The sequence below is a fragment of the Glycine soja genome, chromosome 7 (assembly GCF_004193775.1).
Source record: "Glycine soja cultivar W05 chromosome 7, ASM419377v2, whole genome shotgun sequence".
NCBI lineage: Eukaryota > Viridiplantae > Streptophyta > Magnoliopsida > Fabales > Fabaceae > Glycine > Glycine soja.
The window spans coordinates 7,169,992-7,194,319 of record NC_041008.1 but is presented as its reverse complement, the minus strand read 5'-3'; the positions used below and the strand labels follow the sequence as shown (position 1 = coordinate 7,194,319).

Sequence of the window (24,328 nt, the reverse complement as noted above, 5' to 3'; positions counted from 1 at the left end):
TTTAGCATCACCATCACCATCACCGTACAAGTTGCAGAAAAATTCAACCTATCCACACTCCTTATTATTCCTTCCTTAACCAATAATCAGCTTCAGCACCCAATACTTAACACTTGGTCTCCCATTTAACTCAAACTCTACTTATTCTTCATCACTTCAACACTTCCAACAGTAAAAACCACTCTCTCTCTCTTTCTCACTTTGTCCACGTGAAGTGAAAGAAGAAGAAACTCATAAACCATGGCAAACACAAATAACTTCTTAACCCAACTTCACAATTGCACCCGCAAAAAACCTAACACCCTATTCACCAACCTCTACCTTCTCACCTTTGCTACCTTTCTTTGTACCCTTTTCTACTTCCTCGGCCTCTGGCGCCACTACCCCACCACCACCGCCGCTGCCATCGCCGCTGTCGCAGAATCCTCCTCCCTATGCTTCCACCCCAACACCACCGCCACAACCCAATCATCCACCAATCTCGACTTCGCCGCCCACCACCTCCTCCCGGACCTGCCTCCCACGGTGGCGCGTGGGCCCTACCTCCCTCCTTGCGCGTCCCCCTTCTCCGAGCACACCCCCTGCGAGGACCAACAACGATCCCTTTCATTCCCGAGACACAGACTCGCGTACCGGGAGCGGCACTGTCCAGCACCGGAGGAGCGTCTCCGGTGCCGGATTCCAGCGCCGTACGGATACCGGCAGCCGCTGCGGTGGCCGGCGAGCCGCGACGCCGCGTGGTACGCGAACGCGCCGCACAAGGAATTAACCGTAGAGAAAAAAGGCCAGAACTGGGTCCGGTTCGATGGGAACCGGTTCAGGTTCCCCGGCGGCGGGACCATGTTTCCACGTGGCGCCGACCAATACATCAACGACATTGGGAAGCTTATTAATCTCAGAGATGGGTCTGTCCGAACCGCCATTGACACCGGTTGTGGGGTACGTACGTTTATGTTATTTATTCCTGAACCGGATTTCCGGTCGGATGAACCGGTTCCGTGTCTTGCTCTTTGTTTTTCTTTCGTTTACAACTACAACCACACGTTTTTATTGTCGGATTATGCTCGCCAATAGTGATTCATGAAAATTATGGATTGACCGGAGTATTCGCCATTTTGCTATAAGTCAATGCATAATAAACGTTATTTCTAAGTTCTAAGTCCAACTAGCACATTCTAATAATACATTATATAAAATTTAGTGAAAATTACAAAAGAATTCACTTTATTTAATGAATTTTAATTAATGGAAAAAATGTGTTAAAAAGTGCTAATGCTTTTAATAAGTGATTAGGATCTTGGATCTAGACATGGAAATAACTAGTGGCAGTAGTTTTCTATAGAATTTTGGTGGGTGGAGTACAAAATTTTGGGTTTATTTTGAAGGGAGATTCGACCGGTTTTTTATAGGTAGTTTGACGAATCCAGAGAAGGCTGAACCCTTGTGCACGAATGGTATTGGTTGGGGTAAAGTTCGAGGTTGGTCCTCACTAGTCCTGAAATTTCCGTTTAGTGGTTTTTTTTTCCTTCTCTGATTGAAAGTGAATTTTGGGAGTAATTTGATTTGAAGCAACTATACTTTGTAGGAGTATTAAATTCCACCAAAAAAAAACTACCTTGTATTGAAGTTAAAGTAGGTTTGTTCAACGGAACTTTTTTCCCGGACACATCCTAAATCATACATTTGTTTCCTTATAGGAGTATGCGTGAGATAGTGGGCGTTGAGTTTATGGGAAAAGTATTTATATTCTGGTGGTTGAGTCCGGTGTGGTTTCAAAAAGTTTGACGAAATTTCCTATGGATTAATTATGTGACATCTATGGTAGTTAATGGGTTTTGATAAGATCTTATTGGTACATAGTTTTTTTTTTCTTTCGAAAAAACCACTTTGAAATCAGTGGAGGGTGGAATTGTTCATGGTTGTCTTAAATAATGCCAAATTGCAGCTTGTGTTCTGTGCAGGTCAGTGGGGCCCCTTGAATTAAATTTAGGCATGGCCAGATGGCCTCAAACACTGTTTTAATGACTGAACCAAATCTATGCGTGTGTCAGTTATGTAAAATTTTTACCTTTTTCTCTTGCCTTTATTATTTTATTTTCCTTTTGTAGATAGTCGAGAGCAAAGGAGAATAATCAGGAAAGGCTTTGAAAAAAAAAATCTTCTACTTTACTTCAAATCGAAGTAAAGCATAATTATTAAAATATAAAATTAGTTAAATAATTATTTTTATACTAGATGTATAGATTGTGAAATTTATCTGTTTACTTTAGTCATATTATTAATAAATTTGTGGGTGCTCTATATATCCAGAATAAATATAATTATTTATTTAAAATATAATTTAATTTTGATTTATTTTTTTTAATCGTTAAAAATATAATATTATAATAAACATTTAAAAAATATAATAATAATAAATATAATATTAATTAATAAACATAATTTTTCTGTTAGTCTGAAATTTGTATCATAACAATATAAGTATTGACAGAATCAAGTTAGATATCATTTTTTTATAAAATTAACTTAATGGTGGTACATTTTTGCTTGAGTCTTATATTATAGTAACATTTTATCACATTAGAAATTTTAAAATAATAAAAAAATTATGTCTATTAATCAATATTATACTTATTATTATGTTTGTTTTAACTTATGTTTTTTTTGTTTTTTTAAGTATTTATTGCAATGTTATGCTTATAACAATTAAAAAAGGAGTGAAAAATAAAAATTAAATTATATTTTGGATAAATAGTCATTTTCGTCTTGAATGCGTAGAGTGCTGACAAATTCGTTCCTCAATGTACCACATAGACTTATTTTGTTAACATTAAGTTAACGGATAAATCAATTTATTGTATTTCTTTTTTCCTTTCAAATATTAAAATTTGAATTTTTCATTTTTTTAAGATTAATTTATTTGTGTTTTACACCTTTAAAACGAAAATGACTATTTAGGTTATAAAATTTGTTCTCTTGGAAAGCATGAAGCTTTTTTGGTTCAATGATTTAACTAAACATTGCAATATTAAATTACCAAACAGTCCAAACTGTCTTTTAATTCACTTTGTGGCGATCATAATCTGCTTTTCTGTTTTTGTCTTGACATTGTTTGTTGGAAAATAGGTGAAAAGCACAATAAGAAAATGACAGCTTACAACCTAACCATCTCAATCATACTTCCCGTTTCCTGAATTATAAGTTACTTAATCAAGACTTCACCTCCTCCCTCCACATGCGTAGTAATAATGATAGTAAATTAGTAATAGAATTTAATTAAAATATCCTAATACCACAAAGATTTTGTACACTATTATCTAGTTATCTAATTATATTATATTATATATATATATATATATATTTAATTATCCACTTTTGTAATATTTATTTTTATAGCGATATATGTGAAATTATAATAATAATAATAATAAAAAGTAACATTTATGTTCCTGGGATGACTATCAACATCACAGTAACTACAACAGGCACTAGTATTAGTGACATAACATGTGTTCATCTATTGAAAGATACTCAAAACAACCGCATTAGATTTTTTTAATAAGCATAAGTTCAGTCTTTTGTATGACATTTTATTTTGGCCTTTTGACAATTTGCAATTTACAACTCAGGTTGCAAGCTTTGGAGCTTATCTTCTATCCCGTGACATTTTAACAATGTCATTTGCACCAAGAGATACTCATATATCCCAGGTTCAATTTGCTCTTGAACGAGGTATTCCTGCATTGATTGGAATTCTTGCCACAATCAGGCTTCCATACCCTTCAAGGGCCTTTGACATGGCTCATTGCTCTCGTTGCCTCATTCCTTGGGGCCAGTATGGTACATCCATTAGTCCCTAACATGATCTTATATGGATAAACTTCTTCTTTTAAGTATCTAGAATAAAAAGGTAAAATGAATTGAATTTTTTTTCAGTTAAAATAAACTTATCACTTCAACTTCCGAAGAAAAATTAGATGAGAGAACATCCATAAAAAATGAAAAGCATAGGTTGATTAAGGAATGCTAGTGAGTAGTTGACACTCTATGAATTGGAAAGAGTGTTAAAAAAAGAGTGTAAGAGAAAAATGCTACTAACATTCATTTGAGTTGATTTTAGCTTGCGAGATATATTTAATTCATTTTACCTTACTTTTTTCTCCTATAAATGCTTATGGGGAGAAGTTTATCCAAAGCCTAAATATAATGTAAATCATGTTCACATTTCTAGGCTTCCAATGAGTGTTTGCATGAAATGTGACAATGCATTGTTTGTGGCCTGGGCAGATGGAGTATACTTGACTGAAATTGATCGAGTGCTACGTCCAGGGGGGTATTGGATTCTATCAGGGCCACCAATAAACTATGAGAAACACTGGAGAGGTTGGGAAAGGACTCATGAAAGTCTCAAAGAAGAACAGGATGGTATTGAGGATGTAGCTAAGAGTCTATGCTGGAAAAAGTTGGTGCAAAAGGACGACCTTGCAGTATGGCAGAAGCCAACCAATCATGCACATTGCAAACTCAAGCGAAAGATCTTCAAGAGTGGTAGTAGACCCTTATGTGGTGAGGCACAGGATCCAGACACAGCATGGTAATGTCACATTTTTCAGCTTTGATATTGATCTCATGAATTCATTGGTAGGAGGAATTAGTTGGACTATTATGTTCTGCCTCCTTTCCATTAGCTTTTACAGTGTTTCTTGCCAAAAGAAAAGAGAAAATTATTCTTGCTGCCAAAGAGAGTTTGGAAGTAATACCAAAACTAGTTGGATGGTAAAGAGACTAGTCAGCACAATGTGTTCAGTCAGATGTCAGCTTTAGTTAGTAAGCCTATCTTTAGAACATACTACCTAGCCACTTAAGCTTGTGTTGCATATTCTTCCTTGTTTCATACTGCATTTCTAAAGGTTCCTACATCTTATTGGGCAACAAGATGATAACATTCCTTTTTTGCCACTCAATTGTTTTAAGAGAGAATAATTTATATGCTGATATATGTAGAGATTTTATATTGTAATCTAATTACAAGTTGTCATATATAATAAGTTTGTTTGACTTTTACAATAACTCTTAAAAGTCACACCTACTATGAATTCTGATTGATTGACATCATAGAATTTTGTATGCTAATAGAGCATAGAAATTAAACTTTTTTTAATGCATGTTTTTCTTTAGGTTATTTTTGCTTTATCAAGCCTTTTTCATTGCAGGTACACTAAGCTGGATACATGCTTGACCCCACTTCCTGAGGTAAAGAACATCAAAGAAGTTAGTGGCGGTGGGGGATTGGCTAACTGGCCTAATAGACTAACTTCAATTCCCCCAAGGATTAGAAGTGAGAGTTTGGAAGGAATAACGGCTGAGATGTTCACAGAAAATACCAAGTTATGGAAAAAGAGATTGGCATACTACAAGAAACTGGATCATCAACTAGCGGAGCGTGGGAGATACAGAAATCTGCTTGATATGAATGCTTACTTGGGAGGCTTTGCAGCTGCACTAGTTGATGATCCTGTGTGGGTCATGAACATTGTCCCTGTTGAGGCTGAAATCAACACCCTTGGTGTTGTGTATGAACGTGGATTGATTGGAACCTATCAGAACTGGTATGCCTTTCTTCTTTTACTAGGGAGAACCTCAGTGATTTATTAATAGACAAGCAATATAGGTAGATGAGTGAAAAAAAGGTATTTTGAAAATCATAATTAGATAATCAGCATGTTCTTAGTTGATAGTTTAAAACTTTTTATATGGTCAAGGACCTATATCACCTATAGGGTATGGACACCTCTCCCATTTGATGTGTCACGGTGTCAAATTGTTTTTCACATTAACACTGACACTTTTCTAACACTTCTATGACATTTACGGGACACTTTTTCTTGAGTGTTTAATTAACGAAATATTTTTTTGTTGATTCATACACTTGTGAGCAAAACACTTTTGTATGAATGGACACACATTAGTGATATTAAAAAAATATTTTTTAGAATAAAATATAATATGATGTTAGATTCTAGAAAGTATTTGTATCAAATCAATTTAGTAAGATGACATTTTTATAATTGTACTATTATATTTATGTTTGAATATTTAAATTATTTATTTAGTGAGTCAACATGCGAGTCAGTTCATCTTTTTTAATGTTTTTTTTTTCTTTTTTTATATTTTGACATGTCAACCCAATCTAACCCACAAACTTACTAGAATTGAACTTTGTTTGATTTCAACCCAATTCAATCTGTTCTTTAACAGGTTAAGAGCAACTTAGGTTGTGTTGAGTTGGATAATTTCATCTTATTTTGAGATTAAAAAAAAATTCAATGTAATGCTTAAGAGCGGTTTGGAATGAAACAACACCTTTCACATGTTTTTTAAGACTCATCTTGAGTGTTGTGTGGGGGTGTTTCCATGTCATATAATTTGGACATTTACTGTGTTTTGTTGCGTTTCCGTGACCAAATCCTTCTTCCATAGCATAGCCTGCCACCAACAGCAGCGTTATGACAAAAGGAGTGTAAATCATGCCTGCTTATGTGCTACACACACAACTCAATTTCTACCCGTTTTTGTCCTTTACTATAGACAGAACACTGTTTAACAATTGCAATCCTTCAATCTAGTATTATAAAAATAAAATTTAAAATTGTCCTAGACATGGTAGTTAAATTTCATTGCATACTAACTTTTGTCTTGTTTCAGGTGTGAAGCCATGTCCACTTACCCGCGAACTTATGACTTCATACATGGTGATTCGGTTTTTAGCCTCTACCAGAACAGGTAATGATTTAGAATCAATTAGACGTAATTGCCAAATCTAGAGAACCTAGTTTTTTAGTCTAACAAAATTCTAAATCTTATTTGTCAAATTAAAAGTCCAATATTGACAAACAAATCCTAATTAATCATAGTCATTTGGGGTGATGTCATTTTGGTTTTTATAGCTAAAAAATTCAAGAAACAGCATCACCTGTTAGGTGATGAGGGTTGGTGTAGTAGTCACCAAGCTACTCCTAACTAATCATAGTCATTTGGGGTGATGTCATTTTGGTTTTTATATGACATTATGAGGTGATGTTATTTTGGTTAATTTTGTAAAATTATTACTCTTTTTCATCTATTTATTAGTTTTTTTTGGTATCTGTAAAAGTAAAATAATCTAGGATGACACTTATTATAGGACAGAAGAAGTGGAAACTAATCCTAACTAATAAGTCATATGAGGTGATGCCATTTTGGTTAGCTCAAAAGTTTAAGGGATAGATATAGCATCGCCTGTTTTTTCTAGTTAACTTTAAAAATTAAGAAACACCTTATCTCAGTAATGACTATAATTAAAGTTTTAGAACCTTACTAATGTATCAAATTAATGTGTCACAGATGTGATATGGTGGACATTCTTCTCGAGATGGACCGGATTTTGCGGCCACAAGGCAGTGTCATTTTGAGAGATGATGTGGATGTGTTGACGAAGGTGAAGATCATTGCAGATGAAATGCAATGGGATGCCAGAATTACAGACCATGAAGAAGGGCCTTATGAGAGACAGAAGATTCTGGTAGCAGTAAAAGAGTACTGGACATCCCCACCACCAGAGAGAAACCAACACAGCTAGCACTTAGTTTGATATGCTTCAGGATTCTGTTTTTCTTTTATTGTGAATTTTCTCATGAGTCAATTCTTTCAAACTCTCATTCTTGTTAGTGGTAAAAGTGAAAAATTCTTTGTAAAATTATGGGCCCTGGAATATTTGAGGCAGCTTTTCATCAAATTTTAATATAGTGGGAAAGCATGTAAATTGATTGGAACAGGAACTGGTAATTAGTAAAAACCAAGTTGTCTCAATATGGGCCGTATTGCCATAACATGCCTCTTATCTCCTTAAATAGAATGGACATCTGACATTATTTAATGTTTGATTACTTATGTTCCCTTATTCAAAAGCTATTATATGAGTAATTAAATATCACAATGTCTTAACATTAGTAGCTTTTATTCATGTCCATGCCATAAATATCTAAATAGTTTTTTTCTACCTCGTCTAATCTTTCATCAGAAAAAATGTGTGTGCAAGTTCATGCCCTTGCACCAGTTCGCAATTCAATACTTTCATCTCTAAACATGTTCAACTAAATTCTAACTTTGAATATGCAAAAATGTGCAGAGTTGGTGGGGGTTTGCCACATAACAACAAGAATCGAGGACAGGAAAATGAAACAATTATAGGGCCTTTCCATTAACGTATTGCTTACAACAGGCGCTCAAATCACGTACCCAAAGATTACCTTTTTAAGATTACCAATTGAGCCTTGTTCATGTAAGTGCTTATTGAAAAAACTAAAAAGCTATGCCTCAATCTTAGAGTGGAAGGAAGATAAAGAAAAGTTTAAACATATAATTTAGTGTTTATACATGTGGCAGATTTTTAATTTGGTCCCTATTCTTAAAAGTTTTTTGAATTGGTCCTTGTACGTGCAAAGGTTACCCGTTTGGTCCTTGTTGTCATATGTTAACCTTTAACTCACTTGCATATGCTTAATTTGGTCTATATACATTCAGCGCATTCTTAATGTGACTAGAGACTAGAGTAGTTCAAATTAGGAGCAATATTTAATATCAAATTCCAGCCTGTGAGAAGTAATTCCTTCCCAAATTTAAACACCAATTACACCTATCTTCCTATCTCCAACCTCAAACCCCGGAATTACACTATATAGAGTTGCCAATTCAATCATAATTTAGACAACCTTTTTATACATTACTTGCAAGCACCAAGTCCCATTTCACGAACTGCTATAACTGGATATAAAATGGGCTTGGTGTCGCTATGAGTCTAGTGAAGTTCAGCTCCTATTCACTCTAAAATTTTTAGTTAAGATCAATTTTATTTTTTCCAATGCACCACATTACATTCACATGTTGATACCTGTTGCAAGGACAGAATACCATCAGACTTTCCATCCAATACCAGCTTTTCCTGAAGTTTTAATGCATCCAAATAATTGACAATTCCTTAAAATTGAGATAACATAGGCGTTAGGACAGATAGGAAGTCAAAAAAGTGGGTAATGAAAAAGTAAAACTCAATCCAAAGTGAAATACAATTCAAGCTAAAAATGAATATACTTCTAGTGCTATGCTAGTTAGTGATCCAAACGGGCAAAGTTAGGTAAAATAGTTTTCACCGAATCACATGACTATGTTCCCATGACTATGACTCTTCTGTCAATGTGGTCCAACTTGATCATGCTTCAATCTATAAGGGCTGATGAATTAGCTGTTTCCTAGCTAGAGGGGCTACACAACTCATCCAAAACTGTTTATTTAAAAATGTCTTTTTAAATTCTTTGAATTGAAGAATAATTATTGAAACATGAAATTTGGCTTTCTTGTCTTTTTTAATTTAAAAGCACAAAATTTTTGCTGTATAATTAGACTTTGCATTGTTAACTACCCAACTTGTTTTCCATTCACTTTGTGGCCATGATAATCTATCTGCTTTGTAGCTCATGATGACTTCATGTTCATTGTTAGCAGAATGGGTGAAAAGCACGATTAGACTAAAGGACAAGAAGATGGCATAAATCTCTTCTTTCAATCCCTCAGCCCTCTCAGCTTCAACTGAATAAATTTAAGAAATAAAAAAGATAATGATCCACCCAATTTATTCTACAATCTCAAACTAAAATCACAGAAATAAACTTTTTCAGTATCTTATCACACTCTAAATGAACGATGAACCTAGAAATTAGGAAATGAGTTCAATCAAATGATCATGTATGTTTGTCCAATTGCCAATTCTTTCATTTGAAAGTATAATACTTGACAACTAGGAGATCTGTATAGACAAAAAGATGCCCTCCCATTGTCTTCAATGAATATCATCCGTCACAAAGATTACTTTTTCCTTTTTCTTTTTTATCAACCGTTTCAAAGTTTTCTTGGGGCCGAAATCTTCTCCACATACAAAGTTTCATTGTTGCTAAGGCCAACTTCATCGAAGGTTGACGAGAAATCTTCAATACCGTAAGCACGACGCGGGAAATGCTGTACCTGTTAAAATATTGGAGCAGTGAAAAGTGGATCATTTCAATTAATTATAAAGAGATCATATCCTGCTAGTTATAATTAATGATCAAGATTTAAAAAAAAAAAAACCAACTGCCATCAACTAAGCCTTTATCAGTTTTCACAAAAAGTTATAACAGTCACTGAATTAATTTGAGGACATTGTGCTGTTAAAATATATAATCAATGTATTTAATGGATCATATAAAATAGAAAGTAGTATGAAAAATATGAAAACCAGCATATTCTGATATGATCATGTCACATTAACATGTTTTAAATATTAGGACTAGTATAAATTAAATGCATTACCGGGTATTAATTAGACATAAACTTGGAACTAGCATAACTCATGACATGTGTTAGGAAACAATGATCACTGAGATTCACCTAGGTAATTTTGAACATACTCTATCAAGCATGAAGTTCGATGATCTTAATGTAAAATTTGTGGTAATAAAGCATTGACAGAAACTAAACAACACCTTTAGTTACTTACAACACTAAAAGAAACCATGCCATAGTAAAATAATATAAAGGTTCAATCCAGAAATCAAGCGGATAGGGAAAGAGACACTCACAAGTCTATAGGTTCCAGACAAAATTTCTTGAAATCCAGCAATGTCTACAAATTCAAAAAGATCCTACCAAGGTAACAAAATGACAATTGGTTGGCCATGTATGTCAACTTTCAGAGTAATGTAAAATAGACAATATTACTTCTTCAAATGTTTATCTGGTGCTTCGCTCTCCTATTTCATAAGAGTATGCCTTCATGAAGTAAAATAAGGGAAAGATAGAAAAGACTTGTTTAATTTTTTAAAGGAATTAATGACTTAAACTGAAGTGAGAATTATTTTCCTCTAGGTTCTCGTGAGAGAACATTGATAATTCCAAAATGAGCTTTGAAAAAGTATGTCAGCTTAAATGCAGAACCCTACCAGGAATTTGTTCTAATCTGGTATTAAAAACGAATTCGATAGTAGGAAACAATGGCCTCAGTTTACCAAACAGGAGAGAAAAAAAAAACAGAAAAATGGTAAGGGCAGTAAATGCATGTTGGTGTATGAGAGAAGAACATGGTGGCAGGAATTGGAATTTAATGAAAGAAAGGAGTTAAGAAGTGGAGAAATCCATTGGAAGTGAAAGGGAAATGATGAACATAATGGACAGCTGGAAAGAGGAGATTGGGGAAAAGAATTGCAGAATCATAAGTTTAATGATGAAATAATCACAAAGAGGAGTATCTGAGCTTTTTTGGTAGTGGAGGTGGCGTTGGCTTGGGGAGTGTTTACTATCCTGTAGTGTTTGTTCCTATTTTCTTGAGTTATTCTGGTTTTTCTTTCTTGTTGTTGTTTCTCTGTTTTGGGACGAAAAAGGAGCTGAGATCCATTCCTTTAAACTGAATACTATACAGAATTTAGTTTTCAACATATTCTAACACTAATTCTACCTCAAGTTTGTCAGTTTTGATAAAGTGACGACAAATGAGACGACCATCTGGCATATGAACAGCAATAGTAATTGCTTGAGCCCTTTCCCTACATTCCTGCAATCATGAGGCAGTGAGGCACACACAATTCAGTTGTGCTCTTAGAAACAAAGTACAAGAAATTCTCCTACCAAAGCAATAAAAAATTATAAGAGTAATGTACCCACACACACGGAAAAAAAGGCTAACATTGTATTACTGCAAAATTTAAAATCCCTCAGTAGAATTTGAATTGTTGCACCCTCTTTAACACAAGTGTCAGTTACACATCACGTAAATAATACATGTCCAATATGTGTCTGAAAGACATCCTTTCTTGAAGTGTATATATGCTTCGTAGCAAACACCACAAATGCAGAAGAGAAACAGAAATAATAAACAAGAAGAGACACAAGAAGGACAAAGTGGTGTTTTTACCCCTAGATAGAAGTAGCAGCCACAATTTGGTGCGTTTTTCTGTTGTGATGACTATTCCATGAATTGCAACTATTGAAAACTATGATTGAATTTCATAAAAGATTTCAGTTGTTCAAATGAAAGTTGGAAATCATCACTGTCAACCTAATCATCTATATTTACTAGAAAAGCATATTTATCTTAGATTACAAGTACTTTTATTTTTTCAGTACATTGGAGATAAAAAAAAAAATGACCGCTACCCATACCCTCTTTCTAACAGTTGGACAAAAGTAAGCTTGAGGAACAGTGGTTTAATATAAAGAATTTGATCTTGGGAAGGCCCAAATGACTATTTATGGGATGATCCAATATAAAGAATTTGATCTTGGGTGGTTTAATGCACAAACAGTTGGACAAAAGTAAGCTTGAGGAACAGTGGTTAATTGAGTTACTTCAACATATTCATAAGTAAACACAATGAAACAAAACCTCAAGCATATGTTCCCTTAATAGTGTAAAGATTAAACATCAGACACAAAGTACACTTGCCTCTAGCACAATGTAATATTAGATTTGTATTTATATAGTTTATAATAATCATATATTTAAGAATAACAGCCATTAATGAATATAAGAAAACCCAACAAACTTAGAATAACTACCCCCATGCACGCAAACACATACATGGGGCATGTCATGCAACCTTTATATTCACATCACAACAAACAACAGGAATAAAGTCATTCATATCACCACTAACAGCAGGAATAAAGTCGTATTCATATCATAATTAACAGCAGGAACAAAGACAACAGGTCACAAACTCAGCAAATGTATTACCCTAAGTATCTTTCTGGTTAACTCTATTTTTTCGGCTTCACTGAGAGAACTCAACATGTTTGCTTCCTCAGCTACCGGTGACGCTGGATCGTCAAGGTCCTGCAAAAAATTATGACAAATGATGTATCATGTCATAAACCTTAATCACACAGCCATTAAAGGCAAGAATCTAAAGTCTAAACCTATTGTTGTTTCAGCAACCAAGTGTCAGTTAACAATTGTGACGTAGAAGTGGACAGACATTGAAATTGTACAAATAAAAGGAATATTAAAAAACCTTTAAGGATAACAAAATTGCACGTTCCAAATCATATTGATAGTCTTGTTGAGAATGACTTTGAGGAAGCTCATGATCAGATGAATCCTGAAACAATGTTTTATCAAAGTAGGGATAAATTTTAGAAAGCATATAGAGATATAGAAATAGAAGTAACAACAATATGGCAAGCTTCATGCTATGAGTATTATACTTGGAGAATATCCATTTGCTGCGATGAGGAAGCTACTGCCGTGTCGGTTTTTGAGTCCTCCATCGCTGCTTCAACCATTTCTTCCTCTTTTCCAACATCAGGAACATGTGAGGCACTTGACTCAGCTAAAGGGTCTTGATTACTTGCACCAGGGTTATCATGTTGTGAGGCAGAAGCTGCAAGATTTTGCTGTTCTTCATCCAATGATCTAGTCACAACAAAAATCATACAAAGTCTGAGGAAATAAAATTAATTAAACTCGGCTTCTTAGAGCATTTTAGTAAAAATAATATCATCAAAGAAAATAAAAGAAGCTCTATCAACCACATTCCCATACTCGTGCGTATCTTCTCCAAAAAAATGCGCATTAATAGCTTCCGTTAGATTGCCTCCGTATTTCTGCAGACAAGTTAAACAAAAAGTCAGAAAAATACATTAAAAAAATGCACGAAAAAACAAAATTTAAAGTGAGAAGTACAAGAAAATCAAAGGGGAAATTTTTCTTTCTTTCTTTCTTTCTTCTTCAATCTTTTTTTTTTTTTTGAAGATCGAACTAAAATAAGAAAAAAAAGAGATGTACGTAGTTATGGTAATGTAACTACAATCTTGCATGTATCGTAACTATAAGCGTAACGAAGGAGGAAAAGAAAGAAGAAAGAATAGAAAAAGAGTGGGGAATGTGAAGTGGACCTCTAATTGCCGGATGGCGACGGACCACGGTGCTCCGGTGGCTTTCATGTAAGTTGCGATGGCGGCCGGCGTCGCCTTGGTTTTCTCCATTGATATGAAAGGTTTGTTGTCTGTGCAGTGAAAGTGTGTAGTGTTACGTTGTTATGATTACGGGAATGTCTGGCAGCGCCAACTTTATACTTCAACTTTGGCGAAGTCCGAATCCGTTAGACGCGTGCTAACTGCTAACTGCTGACACCATCTATTAACCAATAAATAAATCACACTGCTAAAATGAAACACTTTGCACTGCTCCCCTACTTACACTGAGGGAACATTTTTGAGAGAAGTACTTGGTTTTTCGGAAATGTTGGAAAATTTACTTTTTATATTTTTTAGATTTGGTATGTATTTTAAAAAAATAATATTTCTGGAAAAAAATGTTTTTTGGAATATTTTTTTAATCAATTTCTCATTAAAACTTTTTGATAGGGGAAGTGAGAATCTTATTTTTTTTTCAAGTTTAATTTTTCATTTATTATATAATAAAGGTCATGTTATTATTTATTAAATTATATAATGTGATAAATAATTAAAATAATTGGTAAAAATATATATAATTCTTTGATTCTTGAAAAACTTATCTAAAGATTATTAATAATCTACAAACAAATTTTATTCATTATCAGAAAACATGATTTCACATATTTATAATTCCTAGTCATGAAAAAACCTCCCCCCAACGTTCCCTAATGATGTATTTGGTTTAGAGGAAGAAAATAAAAAGATAGAAATAGAAAATAAAATTTTAAATTAATTAAAATGGAGTGTAAAAATTATGAGTCCTACATAAAAAATAAAAAATTCTAATATTATTTCCATATTGGAAAACAAATACAGCTTAATAAACTCTGTATTATTAGAAAGGTTATCCAAAAAAAAAACGTTTTAAAACCTCAAATAGTTGATTTTATTTCAAAACATTTGACAATGTTATATGTAAAAAATAAATAATTAATTAATAAAAATAGGTAAATTAATAATGTCTTGAAGTCTTTAAAACTTGAGGACTTGATGGCTTCCAACCTTTCTTTTTCAAGTAATATTGGTTCATCATGGGTGATGATCTTTGGAGGATGGTGAGCAAGGCTTTCAAAGACTTAAATATGTTGACTCGCGAGAATGTGGTTCTGGCACAGTAGGCGCTCCATTAATTCAAAGGACAAGGACTAAGAATAGTCTACTTGTTATTAAAGTTGACATAAAAAAGACATAAGATAAGTTAATTGGAATTTCCTTCATTCCTTCCTTCTTAACTTTGGGTTTCATGTATTAATTACTAATCTCATCACAGTTCAGGGATCCAATCTCTCCATCCTTAGGAATGGGTCCAAACTAGATAATTTTTGCCTCTCTTAGAGGGTTGCATCGGGTGATCTACTCTCCTTGTACTTATTTGTGCTTTGTGTGGAGAAATTGGCATTGAGGATTCATGAGTTGACTTCAAATAACATTTGGCAACCCATATCTTTGTCTTGAGGTGGTCCTTCACTCCCACATACTTGCATAACACATGTAACGGTTATCCTTGCCTTACAACTTCAATTCTCTTAATTTCAAATCCTTCTTCTTATAAAGCAAAATCCATGTAAAAATAAAATATTAGAGCTTGTTGAAAAAAAAAACACGTTGGATGCTTGGTATAAAAATGATCGGACGCTTGGTTCAAAAACCGTTCAATGGACATTTAGTATAAAACACTTTTATTTAAATAGTTATTTGTAAGCGCAATAATAAAAAAAAAACAACAACGTTTTTGTAACATAATATATGTTGCTACACATAAAACACACGGTTAGTAGTCCATAAATTTTAATGGCCTTTGTTATTCTTAATATACTTAGTGTCTTTGTTTTATAAGAATTGCAGTTCCAAAACACATTAGACGTGATTTATGTGAGGCAAATTTGGCGTTGAACGTGATTCAACACCAAACCAAACACAAATGTAGTAAAATTTGAACCCTTTTAAGTCTTTGGTTCCTACAAAATCACAAGGCATTCACTTTATTTGTTTTTCAAGTGGTTGCAAAGTGAGATTAATTAACTCTTGGTACAATCCCTAAGATTCAACTTCATAAATTTAAGACATAAAGAAAAAACATACAATGATCCACCCAATTTTTTTCCCACTAATCCCAAACTAAAATCTAAAAAATAAACCTTTTCACGCTTATCACTCTGAATGAATAATGTAGATATTAGAAAATGAGCTCGATCAAAATGGTCATGTATGTTTGTCTAATAGCCAATTCTTTCATTTCAAAATATAATACTTGACAAGTAATAAGATCTTTTGACAAAAAGATGCCCTCTATTGTCTTCAATGAATATCATTCGTCCACTTTTCTTTTTTCTTTTTTATCAACCGTCTCAAAAGTTTTTTTGGGGTCCAAATCTATATATTGTACATATCAAGATACTACAAAGTCAGAAAAATAAAAAAGATCAAGATACTTCAAGGAAAATAGATGAAACTAAATCAACTCCAGAAACAAAGCTTCATTGTTTTTGCTAAGGCCTACTTCATTGAAGGTTGATGAGCAATCGTTAATACTGTAGGCACGACGCGGGTATGACTTTACCTGTTAAAACATTGGAGCAATGATAGCTGATCATATGCTGGTTAAAAATAATTAATGATCAAGATAATTGTCCCCATACTACAAAAATTGTATCCGATGGAAATGTATTACATACTTAAACCCAAGGATAAAGAAAACTTAAGTGCCATCATCTATGCCTTTGTCAGTTTTCATAAAAAGGCATATCAATCACTAAATTCGTTTTAGGATATGCTGTTAGAATGTATAATCAACGTATTTGATGGATCACATAGAATAGACAGTAGTATGAAAAATATGAAAATCAATATATTCTGATATGGTCATGCCACATTAACACAGTTTAAATATTCTCAACTACTATAAGTTAAATGCATTCCCAAGTATTGATTACACATAAACTTGGAACCAGCATAACTCATGACATGAGTCAAGAAACAATCGTCACTGAGAAAGTTGTTTAGATCATATACTATCAAGCATGAAGTTCGATAACCTTAATGAAAAAATTATGGTCATAAAAGCATTTACAGAAACTAAACACCTTTAGCAACACTATTGACAAAAAGAGGATTGCTAGAAACACACTTTCTAACACGCTCCCAACACTCTTTCTTATTGGTTAAAAAACTACGAAATCATGAGAAAGATTCATTAAATAAGATGTGGAACCCACAAAATTTTGCAATTTCCATTAAATTTCAACCAATAAGAGGAAGTGTGTTCAAATGGCATGACATAAATCATGCCATAGTAAAAATACATAAAGGTTCAATCCAGAAATCAAGTGGATAGGGAAAGAGGCACTCACAAGTCTATAGGTTTCAGGCTTCTGTGCTCCACAAATGTCTATGAAATCAAAAAGAAGCTACCAAGGTAACAAAATGACAATTTGTTAGCCAAGTATGCCAACTTTCACAGTAATGTAAAATAGACATATTACACCTCAAAATGTTTTCACGCCTATTTCATAGGTATGCATTCATGAAGTAAATAAGGGGAATATAGAAAAGACTTGTTTGATTTTGTAAAAGAAATGACTTAAAATGAAGTGAGAAATTATTTTCCTCTAGGTTCTTGTGAGAGAAAATTGATAATTCAAAAATAAACTTTGAAAAAAGTATGCTAATTTAAATGCAGAACTTACAAAGAATTTGATCTCATGTGATATTAAAAATGAATTCGATTGTAGGAAACAATGACTCAATTCTCCAAACAAGAGAGAGATAAAACAGAAAAATGGGCTTAAGGGGAGCAAATGTCTGTTGGCATATGAGAGAAGAACAGATAAAAGGGGAAATGATGGAAATTTAATGAAAGAAGGGAGTCAGGAAGTGGAGAAATCCTTTGGAAATGAACAGGAAATGCTGAACATAATGGGCTGCTGGCAAGAGGAGATTGGGGGAAGAGAATTGGAAAATTGTAAGCGTAATGATGAAGCAAATCACAAAGGGGAGGGTGGCTAGAACTTTTAGGAGGATATATGAGCACTTTTTGTAATGGAGGTGTTGTTGGCTTGGGGAATGTATACTGTTTTGTTGTGTTTGTTCCTATTTTCTTCTTGAGTTATTCTGGTTTTTCTTTCCTGTTGTTGTTTCAAAGTTTTGGGGCAGTATTCTCTGCTTCATCAGAAATTTCTTATTTATGCAGTAAGGACCTGAGCTTCATTCCTTTAAGCTGAATATGATCCAGAATTTAATTTTCATCATATTCTAATGCTAATTTTACCTCTAGTTTGTCAGTTTTGAGAAAGCGACGTTCACAACGACCACCATCTGGCATCCGAACAACGATAGTAATTACTTCATCAGATAACGGCGGTTCTTTGGGAAGCCCAACTTCTTTCTTGTCAAGCATTTTCCCCAATCCCTGCAATCACAAGGGACACACAATTCAGTGGTGCTTGCCTCTAGCCACATCTAATATTGGATTTGTATTTATATAGTTTATAATAATGATATATTTAAGAATAACCACCATTTACAAATACAGGAAAACCAAACAAACTCAGAATAACTACCCATTCACACAAAAACATACATAGGGGCATGTCAAGCACAAGCACTATTTTTTTTAGTGGAGAAAGGAGCTATTTTTGAGTTATCAACCATTCAATCTTACATGGATAGAAAAGATCTGGAGTTAAAGTCATGCAACCTTTAATTAACTTGTAATATTGACCATCTGTAGATGAAGGGTTACATTTCATATTCATATCACAACCAACAGCAGGAACAAAGTCAACAAGTCACAAACTGAGCAAATGTGTTACCTTTTCTTCAAGCATTTTTTTGCATGACTCTTCTTCCTTTGAGGAATGGCTTTCAGTTTTATTGAGAGAATTCAATTCCTTTTGTTTATCAGCTCGTAGTGACTCTAGATATTCAGCATCCTGCACAAAATTATGGCAAATGATGCATCATGTCATAAACCTTGATCACACAGCCATCACAGGCAAGAATCCAAACCTGTTGTTGTTTCAGCAAGCGAGAGTCATTTAATAATTGTGACATGGAAGTGGACAGGCATTGCGTCTTGGGATCCACATTTTGTTCTGGATGATGTTGCAGATTAGGCAAGGATGAAAAATTTTGAGAACTGTGATTGGAAATTTCACCAAAAAGTGCAGTTTCAGCTAACAAAGCTTCATTAAGCTCTTCAGAAGAAATACCACCCCACTACATTGTGAGATAAGATTGAATGGTCAATAACTTAATAAAATATGATTGAATGGTCAATAACTTAATAAAATAAGATTGAATGGCCAATATATCTTTCTTTCTGACAAATATATATCTATTTTCTAAATCAAGTTAGGAACATCATCTGATCAAATTGTATCTCAAGATGTTGCACAACCAATCATCGGTCATTCGTCAAACCACAGTGCTGGTGGTCACAGTCAACGAAATGAAGATGTGTTTCTTGCTGAAAAGGTTACCATTGAAGATGGAGACCCAAGAATTTTTTATGCACGCATAAGGCTTCAGTAAAGGTCACACCAATATGTCTTGTATTCAATCATTCTGTATCATGTCATTTCTTATGAGGCCACACATTCATTTTAACATACTCTTTTCTGTGAATCTTCACTTTTGTCTCTTATTATCCCTTTAAAGCTCAACATTTGCTATCATAGAGTGTAACTGATAATGTAAAAGTACAATAAAATTTCAATTTGAGTTTGGTAGGTACTTTTCAACTATAAATATCTATGTGTGTGATATCCTGTTTTGTGATATCTTCATTAATTTCTCCATTATTTTGTAATATTGATCCTAGATACTTAAGTTTAGAAATTCATGGTTTTTGTCTTCTCCCATTTTTACCTCCGAGATTAAAATTTACTCTTGTTTCTATCTAAAATTGCAATACATATACTTTGTCATACAACAAAATCCCTTTGTTCCAATATTTCTCTCTAAATCTCTAGTTTAGAGTTAATTTCTTTCTTTAATTCCTCAATTAAAATTTTATCATTTTTAAAGAAATATATATTTAGGGATAATATTTCATATGTCCTTGGTAAGCACATCCAAGACTAAATTAAACAAGTAAAGACTCAACTTTGAGCCTAATGTAAACATATCCTTGTAGAGAAGTCTTTCGTCTTGGAGCTTTTCACTAGTTGTTACCTAATCACACATGTCTTATATAGCTCAGATACAAGTCATGCAAACACCTTTCTTTTCCAATACCTTCCACAAACTTCTCTTGGTATTTGATCATGTTTTTTTCAAGTCAATAAAAATTTTATGTTTGTTTTTCCTTTGCTTTGGTACCTTTTCCTCAGTCTTTGTAGAAGATAAATAGCTTATGTTGTAGACCTTCCTAACATAAATCCAAATTGATTATATAGAACCTTAGTATCTTCACTTAATCTATGTTGGATCAACTTTTTCCCATAATTTCATAGTGTGACTCATAAGTTGTATCCTTCTTTAGTTTCACAATTATCAATATCTCATTTGTCCTTCAAACTCTCATTAATAGTTTAGGCCTAAGTGAACTAAATAATACTTTATTCTCCTACACATTCCCAAACTTCAATAAGAATACAATTAGAGTTGGCAACTTTACCATTCTCCATAGTTTTAAGGGATTTTTTTACCTCTATAACTTGAATTATGTGATAGTAAGTCAAATTTTGTTTGTCCTCTTGACTTTCTAACTCTCCCATATTACTGGTCAATCATTGCCTACCATTGAAAAGCTTACAAAAATAGTTCTCCCATCTCTTTTTGATATCTTGATCTTTTTTCTTCTTCATCTATAATACATTTTACTTGCTCAAATATCTTGATTTCTTGTCCCTAATTTAGGCAAAGCTTATATATCTTACATCCTTCATTCTTGGTCCAAAGATCACAGTAAAACTTCTAATAAAGCTTTGAACTGTGTCTCATCACAGGTTAAACTTCTAATTTGAACTGTGTCTCACTCACAACTTTTCTTGTCTCATTTCTAGCCTTCTGATACCTTACTCAATTTTCAGCGTCATTAGATCCACATAAGGTCTTAAAAATGCTCTCTTTTGTTTCTTTCCTTTTCTTACTTTCATTCCACTGCCAAATTTCTTAACTCTTAGTACAAAACCATTTGATTAACCCAAAATTGTTTTAGCAACCTTCCTAACTTTCTTAGACATCTCACCTCAAATGATAGCACTATCTTGTAATTCTCAATTACCTTCTTTAATAATTTCTTTTTAAACGAAAGAGTAGAAAGAGTAGAGATTTTCTAGTTCTGTAAATTTACAAAAATATTTACAACTATGACAAATTTCTAACCTGAAATGGTGCAGTAGTATTTTCTATGCATTTTAAATAATACAACACTGGTTAGAAAACAGAAAAGTACAAGAGCAAAGCCAGAACCAGAATATATAACCCTAAGGGCTTTTAATGGGAGTGGAACATATTTACCAAAAAGAAAAGAAAGACGTAATTGAATTTTTTTGTAAACTTTGTACAATGGCCCCCTGAATCCTCAATGTAGATCCACTCGATGCATGCATACATTTCTTCTTTAATACCCATTTGTCTTCTATATACATATGAAAAATATAATCAGGCTTACAAAATACACACCTCTATTTGGCTTCTGTTAGTGCTGGTTTTCTTTCCCTTGTCTAGTAAATTATGAACTCCAAGCCCTTCCTTTTCCTCTGCTACTAGAAGGTCACGCTTTGCTTTCTCGTGCTCTGCTGTCTAAATTCAATGATACTAAAAATCAGAAAGACTGGAAAAGGAGAAATTGAATTGTACAAATAAAATGAATATTCAAAAACCTCTAAGGACAACGAAAGTGCATGAACCAAATCATCATCTTCTTGCTGAAAATGACCTTGAGGATGCCCACCATCAGATGAATCCTGAAATAATGTTTTATTGAAAGCAGGGGGAATTTTAGAAAGCATATAGAAATAGAAATAAAAGTAAAAACAAGATGGTAGGCTTCATGCTTATGAGTATACATTAAGAACATCAATTTGCTCCCATAAAGAACCTCCTCTCCTCTCTGTTTTTGAGGCCTCTATCGCTGCTTGAAGCATTGCTTCCTCTATTTCACTATCAGGAACATGTGAGGCGTTTGACTGAGCTAAAGGGTATTGGTTCTGATAACCATCTGTCCCACGAACTCCTAAACCGTGAGATGATAAATGACCAGTCATATCTGCACCTGTAGTGCTTAATCCTGATTGATATTGTGGATTGAATGCACTATTGATCCCTGCAGGAACTTCCGTCACCTCCGCTGGATGGGAAGTAAGAGGTGGTGGGCGACTCGTGAATGAAGTAGAACCACCAATCCCATTATATAGATCTCTAAGTTCTTTCCTATAATTTGGATCAAGTAATAGTGAAGGTCGAAATCTTCTAGCAGCATTGAGAAAAGGTAAAATTCCATTTGATCCACCACCACGGTTTTGACTACTTGCACCAAAGTTATCATATTGTGGGGCAGCAGCAAAATTTTGCCCTTGACCTGATAATCTAGTCACAAGAATCATACAAACTCTGAATAAATAAAATAAAAGGAGAGTACAAAAATAAATCAAAAGAAGACTAAGCTTCTTAGAACATGTTTAACAATATCATTAAAGGTGAAAGAAAATTTACAAGAAAGGCATTAAGATGAAAGAAAATAAAAGCAACTCTATAAACCACATTGCCATACATGTGCCTATCCACCTCAAGAAAATGGGCATTGATAGCTTCATTTAAATTGCCTCCGTATTCCTGCGGACCAGTTAAACAAAAAGTCAGAAAATATAAAGGTTTGCTATTTTATTCTTAAAAATGCACGGCATTTCACAAATTATGACTACCTAAATTCACACCAACGATTATTAAAAAAATTAAAGTAAGTGGTACAAGAAAATCAAAGAGAAAATTTTCTTTCTTTAATCTCTTTTTTTTCTTAAGATCAAATTATTATCACACGGGACTATAACAATCTTATCATAAATACTGATTTGTAATTAAATGTTAGTGTAAAACTATACCGTCAATACATAGTCTATTTAATGACTATCTATTATCAACCAATCAAAAGATATGATTTTAAGATTTCTGATTGGATGATGGATTTACACTAAAGTACATAGTCCAATTTCTCTTATTGTAATGTACTATCAATCATTCAAAAATGATTGTTGGTAGAAATCACTGTTGGTACAACTTTCAGGTAACTATTATAAAATTCGACAAATATGTTTTAAGGTGATAGTACACAACTTATTTTTCTCTTATCTCTATACTAACTAACTTTAATAATACTTAAGCATCGTTCCTAGTTGTTGCTCTTAATCGTTGCATTTTGTTGTTGGATCGGCATTTGTCTCAGCAGAAGTGGCGAGGCACCACGCAATGCATTCGGAAAATGAAAGAACATAAAATGTGAAAAAGGAAAAAGCGAAGAGTGGGAATTTGAGGTGGACCTCTAATTTCCGGACGGCGACGAACTCCGGTGCTCCGGTGATGCGCATGAAGGCTGCGACGGCGTCCGGCGTGGCCATCGTTCACTGGATCTGAGGAAGAAACCCAAAAACTAGTATCTGTTCAGCGAAGTGTGTAGTGTAGATTGTAGTATTGTTATGCTATGATGCGCGCCAGCCTTTATATTCAACTTTGTGATGTGGGCCCAACCTCTGTCTCAGTCCGTTGGACGTGTGACACTCTCCAGTCTCCACTGTTTTCCACTTATGACTTGACTGTGAAAAAAAATTAGAAGTGATCTAAAAGATTAAACTGAACGGCTTTAAAAAAAATAAAAAATAAATCGTTTTGAAGAAAAAATAAATCCAACCACTTTTGAAAACGGTTCTATTAATTTTTTTTTAAAAAGATTCGATTTGGATCTGTTCTTTAGAAAAATTAATTCATACATGAGTAAAAAACAGATAAAATTGAACTGATCCGATCCTAAAATAACCGATTTATGGTTTTATATAAAAAAAATCAATGCATTTTATAAAGGTAATTCACTTAATCGAACCCCTTCTATAAAATGGTTCAAAAATTATTGATTCAGATTTATAAAAAATTTGTGCATTTAATAATATGACACACTTAATAATTTATCATCATGGTTATTATCAATTTATCATCACCATTATTTATATACTATGTGATTACTATATAAATGTGATTACCATATTATTGTTACTACTATAGTCAATTGTCATCATTATTAAAAAAGATAAAGAGAAAAAAAATGAATGAAAAAGATATTTTGAAGGTAGAAAAGTGTATAAACTGA

At 33.5% G+C, this 24,328-nt stretch overlaps 3 protein-coding genes across 3 annotated transcripts; 1 reads left to right on the top strand and 2 right to left on the bottom strand.

The window, feature by feature from the left end:
* On the top strand, window positions 1-7,920 carry LOC114418491 (probable methyltransferase PMT15). Its single transcript, XM_028383857.1, has 6 exons — window positions 1-939; window positions 3,630-3,840; window positions 4,288-4,594; window positions 5,214-5,609; window positions 6,706-6,783; window positions 7,384-7,920. The coding sequence occupies exons 1-6, from the start codon at window positions 241-243 to the stop codon at window positions 7,616-7,618; spliced, it is 1,926 nt and encodes a 641-aa protein (XP_028239658.1). The 5' UTR covers window positions 1-240; the 3' UTR covers window positions 7,619-7,920.
* Window positions 7,921-9,643: 1,723 nt separating this feature from the next.
* LOC114417846 (plant UBX domain-containing protein 9-like) lies at window positions 9,644-11,670 on the bottom strand. Its single transcript, XM_028382876.1, has 3 exons — window positions 11,525-11,670; window positions 10,653-10,715; window positions 9,644-10,056 (listed from the first exon to the last, which is right to left on the bottom strand). Exons 1-3 carry the CDS (start codon window positions 11,576-11,578, stop codon window positions 9,934-9,936), a joined length of 240 nt encoding a protein of 79 aa, XP_028238677.1. The 5' UTR covers window positions 11,579-11,670; the 3' UTR covers window positions 9,644-9,933.
* Window positions 11,671-16,232: 4,562 nt separating this feature from the next.
* On the bottom strand, window positions 16,233-23,761 carry LOC114418490 (plant UBX domain-containing protein 13-like). The gene is made up of 10 exons (XM_028383856.1): window positions 23,508-23,761; window positions 22,745-22,806; window positions 22,041-22,560; window positions 21,855-21,938; window positions 21,655-21,774; window positions 19,033-19,242; window positions 18,837-18,956; window positions 18,293-18,433; window positions 17,376-17,432; window positions 16,233-16,585 (listed from the first exon to the last, which is right to left on the bottom strand). Exons 1-10 carry the CDS (start codon window positions 23,583-23,585, stop codon window positions 16,478-16,480), a joined length of 1,500 nt encoding a protein of 499 aa, XP_028239657.1. The 5' UTR covers window positions 23,586-23,761; the 3' UTR covers window positions 16,233-16,477.
* Between the last annotated feature and the right edge of the window lie 567 nt (window positions 23,762-24,328).

Bases quoted from the DNA above. Each gene is read 5' to 3' on its own strand.
- LOC114418490 (XM_028383856.1), bottom strand. From the start codon at position 23,585: ATGGCCACGCCGGACGCCGTCGCAGCCTTCATGCGCATCACCGGAGCA. The intron at 21,939-22,040 runs GTATACTCATAA...ACATTATTTCAG, and splicing joins AGCAAATTGATGTTCTTAAT to GATTCATCTGATGGTGGGCA. The intron at 17,433-18,292 runs GTAAAATTAGCA...TTACCTTGGTAG, and splicing joins TCAAAACTGACAAACTAGAG to CTTCTTTTTGATTTCATAGA.
- LOC114417846 (XM_028382876.1), bottom strand. From the start codon at position 11,578: ATGCCAGATGGTCGTCTCATTTGTCGTCACTTTATCAAAACTGACAAA. The intron at 10,716-11,524 runs GTAGAATTAGTG...TTACCTTGGTAG, and splicing joins TCAAAACTGACAAACTTGAG to GATCTTTTTGAATTTGTAGA. The intron at 10,057-10,652 runs GTGAGTGTCTCT...ATATTTTAACAG, and splicing joins TGTCTGGAACCTATAGACTT to GTACAGCATTTCCCGCGTCG.
- LOC114418491 (XM_028383857.1), top strand. From the start codon at position 241: ATGGCAAACACAAATAACTTCTTAACCCAACTTCACAATTGCACCCGC. The intron at 5,610-6,705 runs GTATGCCTTTCT...GTCTTGTTTCAG, and splicing joins ATTGGAACCTATCAGAACTG to GTGTGAAGCCATGTCCACTT. The intron at 6,784-7,383 runs GTAATGATTTAG...AATGTGTCACAG, and splicing joins TTTAGCCTCTACCAGAACAG to ATGTGATATGGTGGACATTC.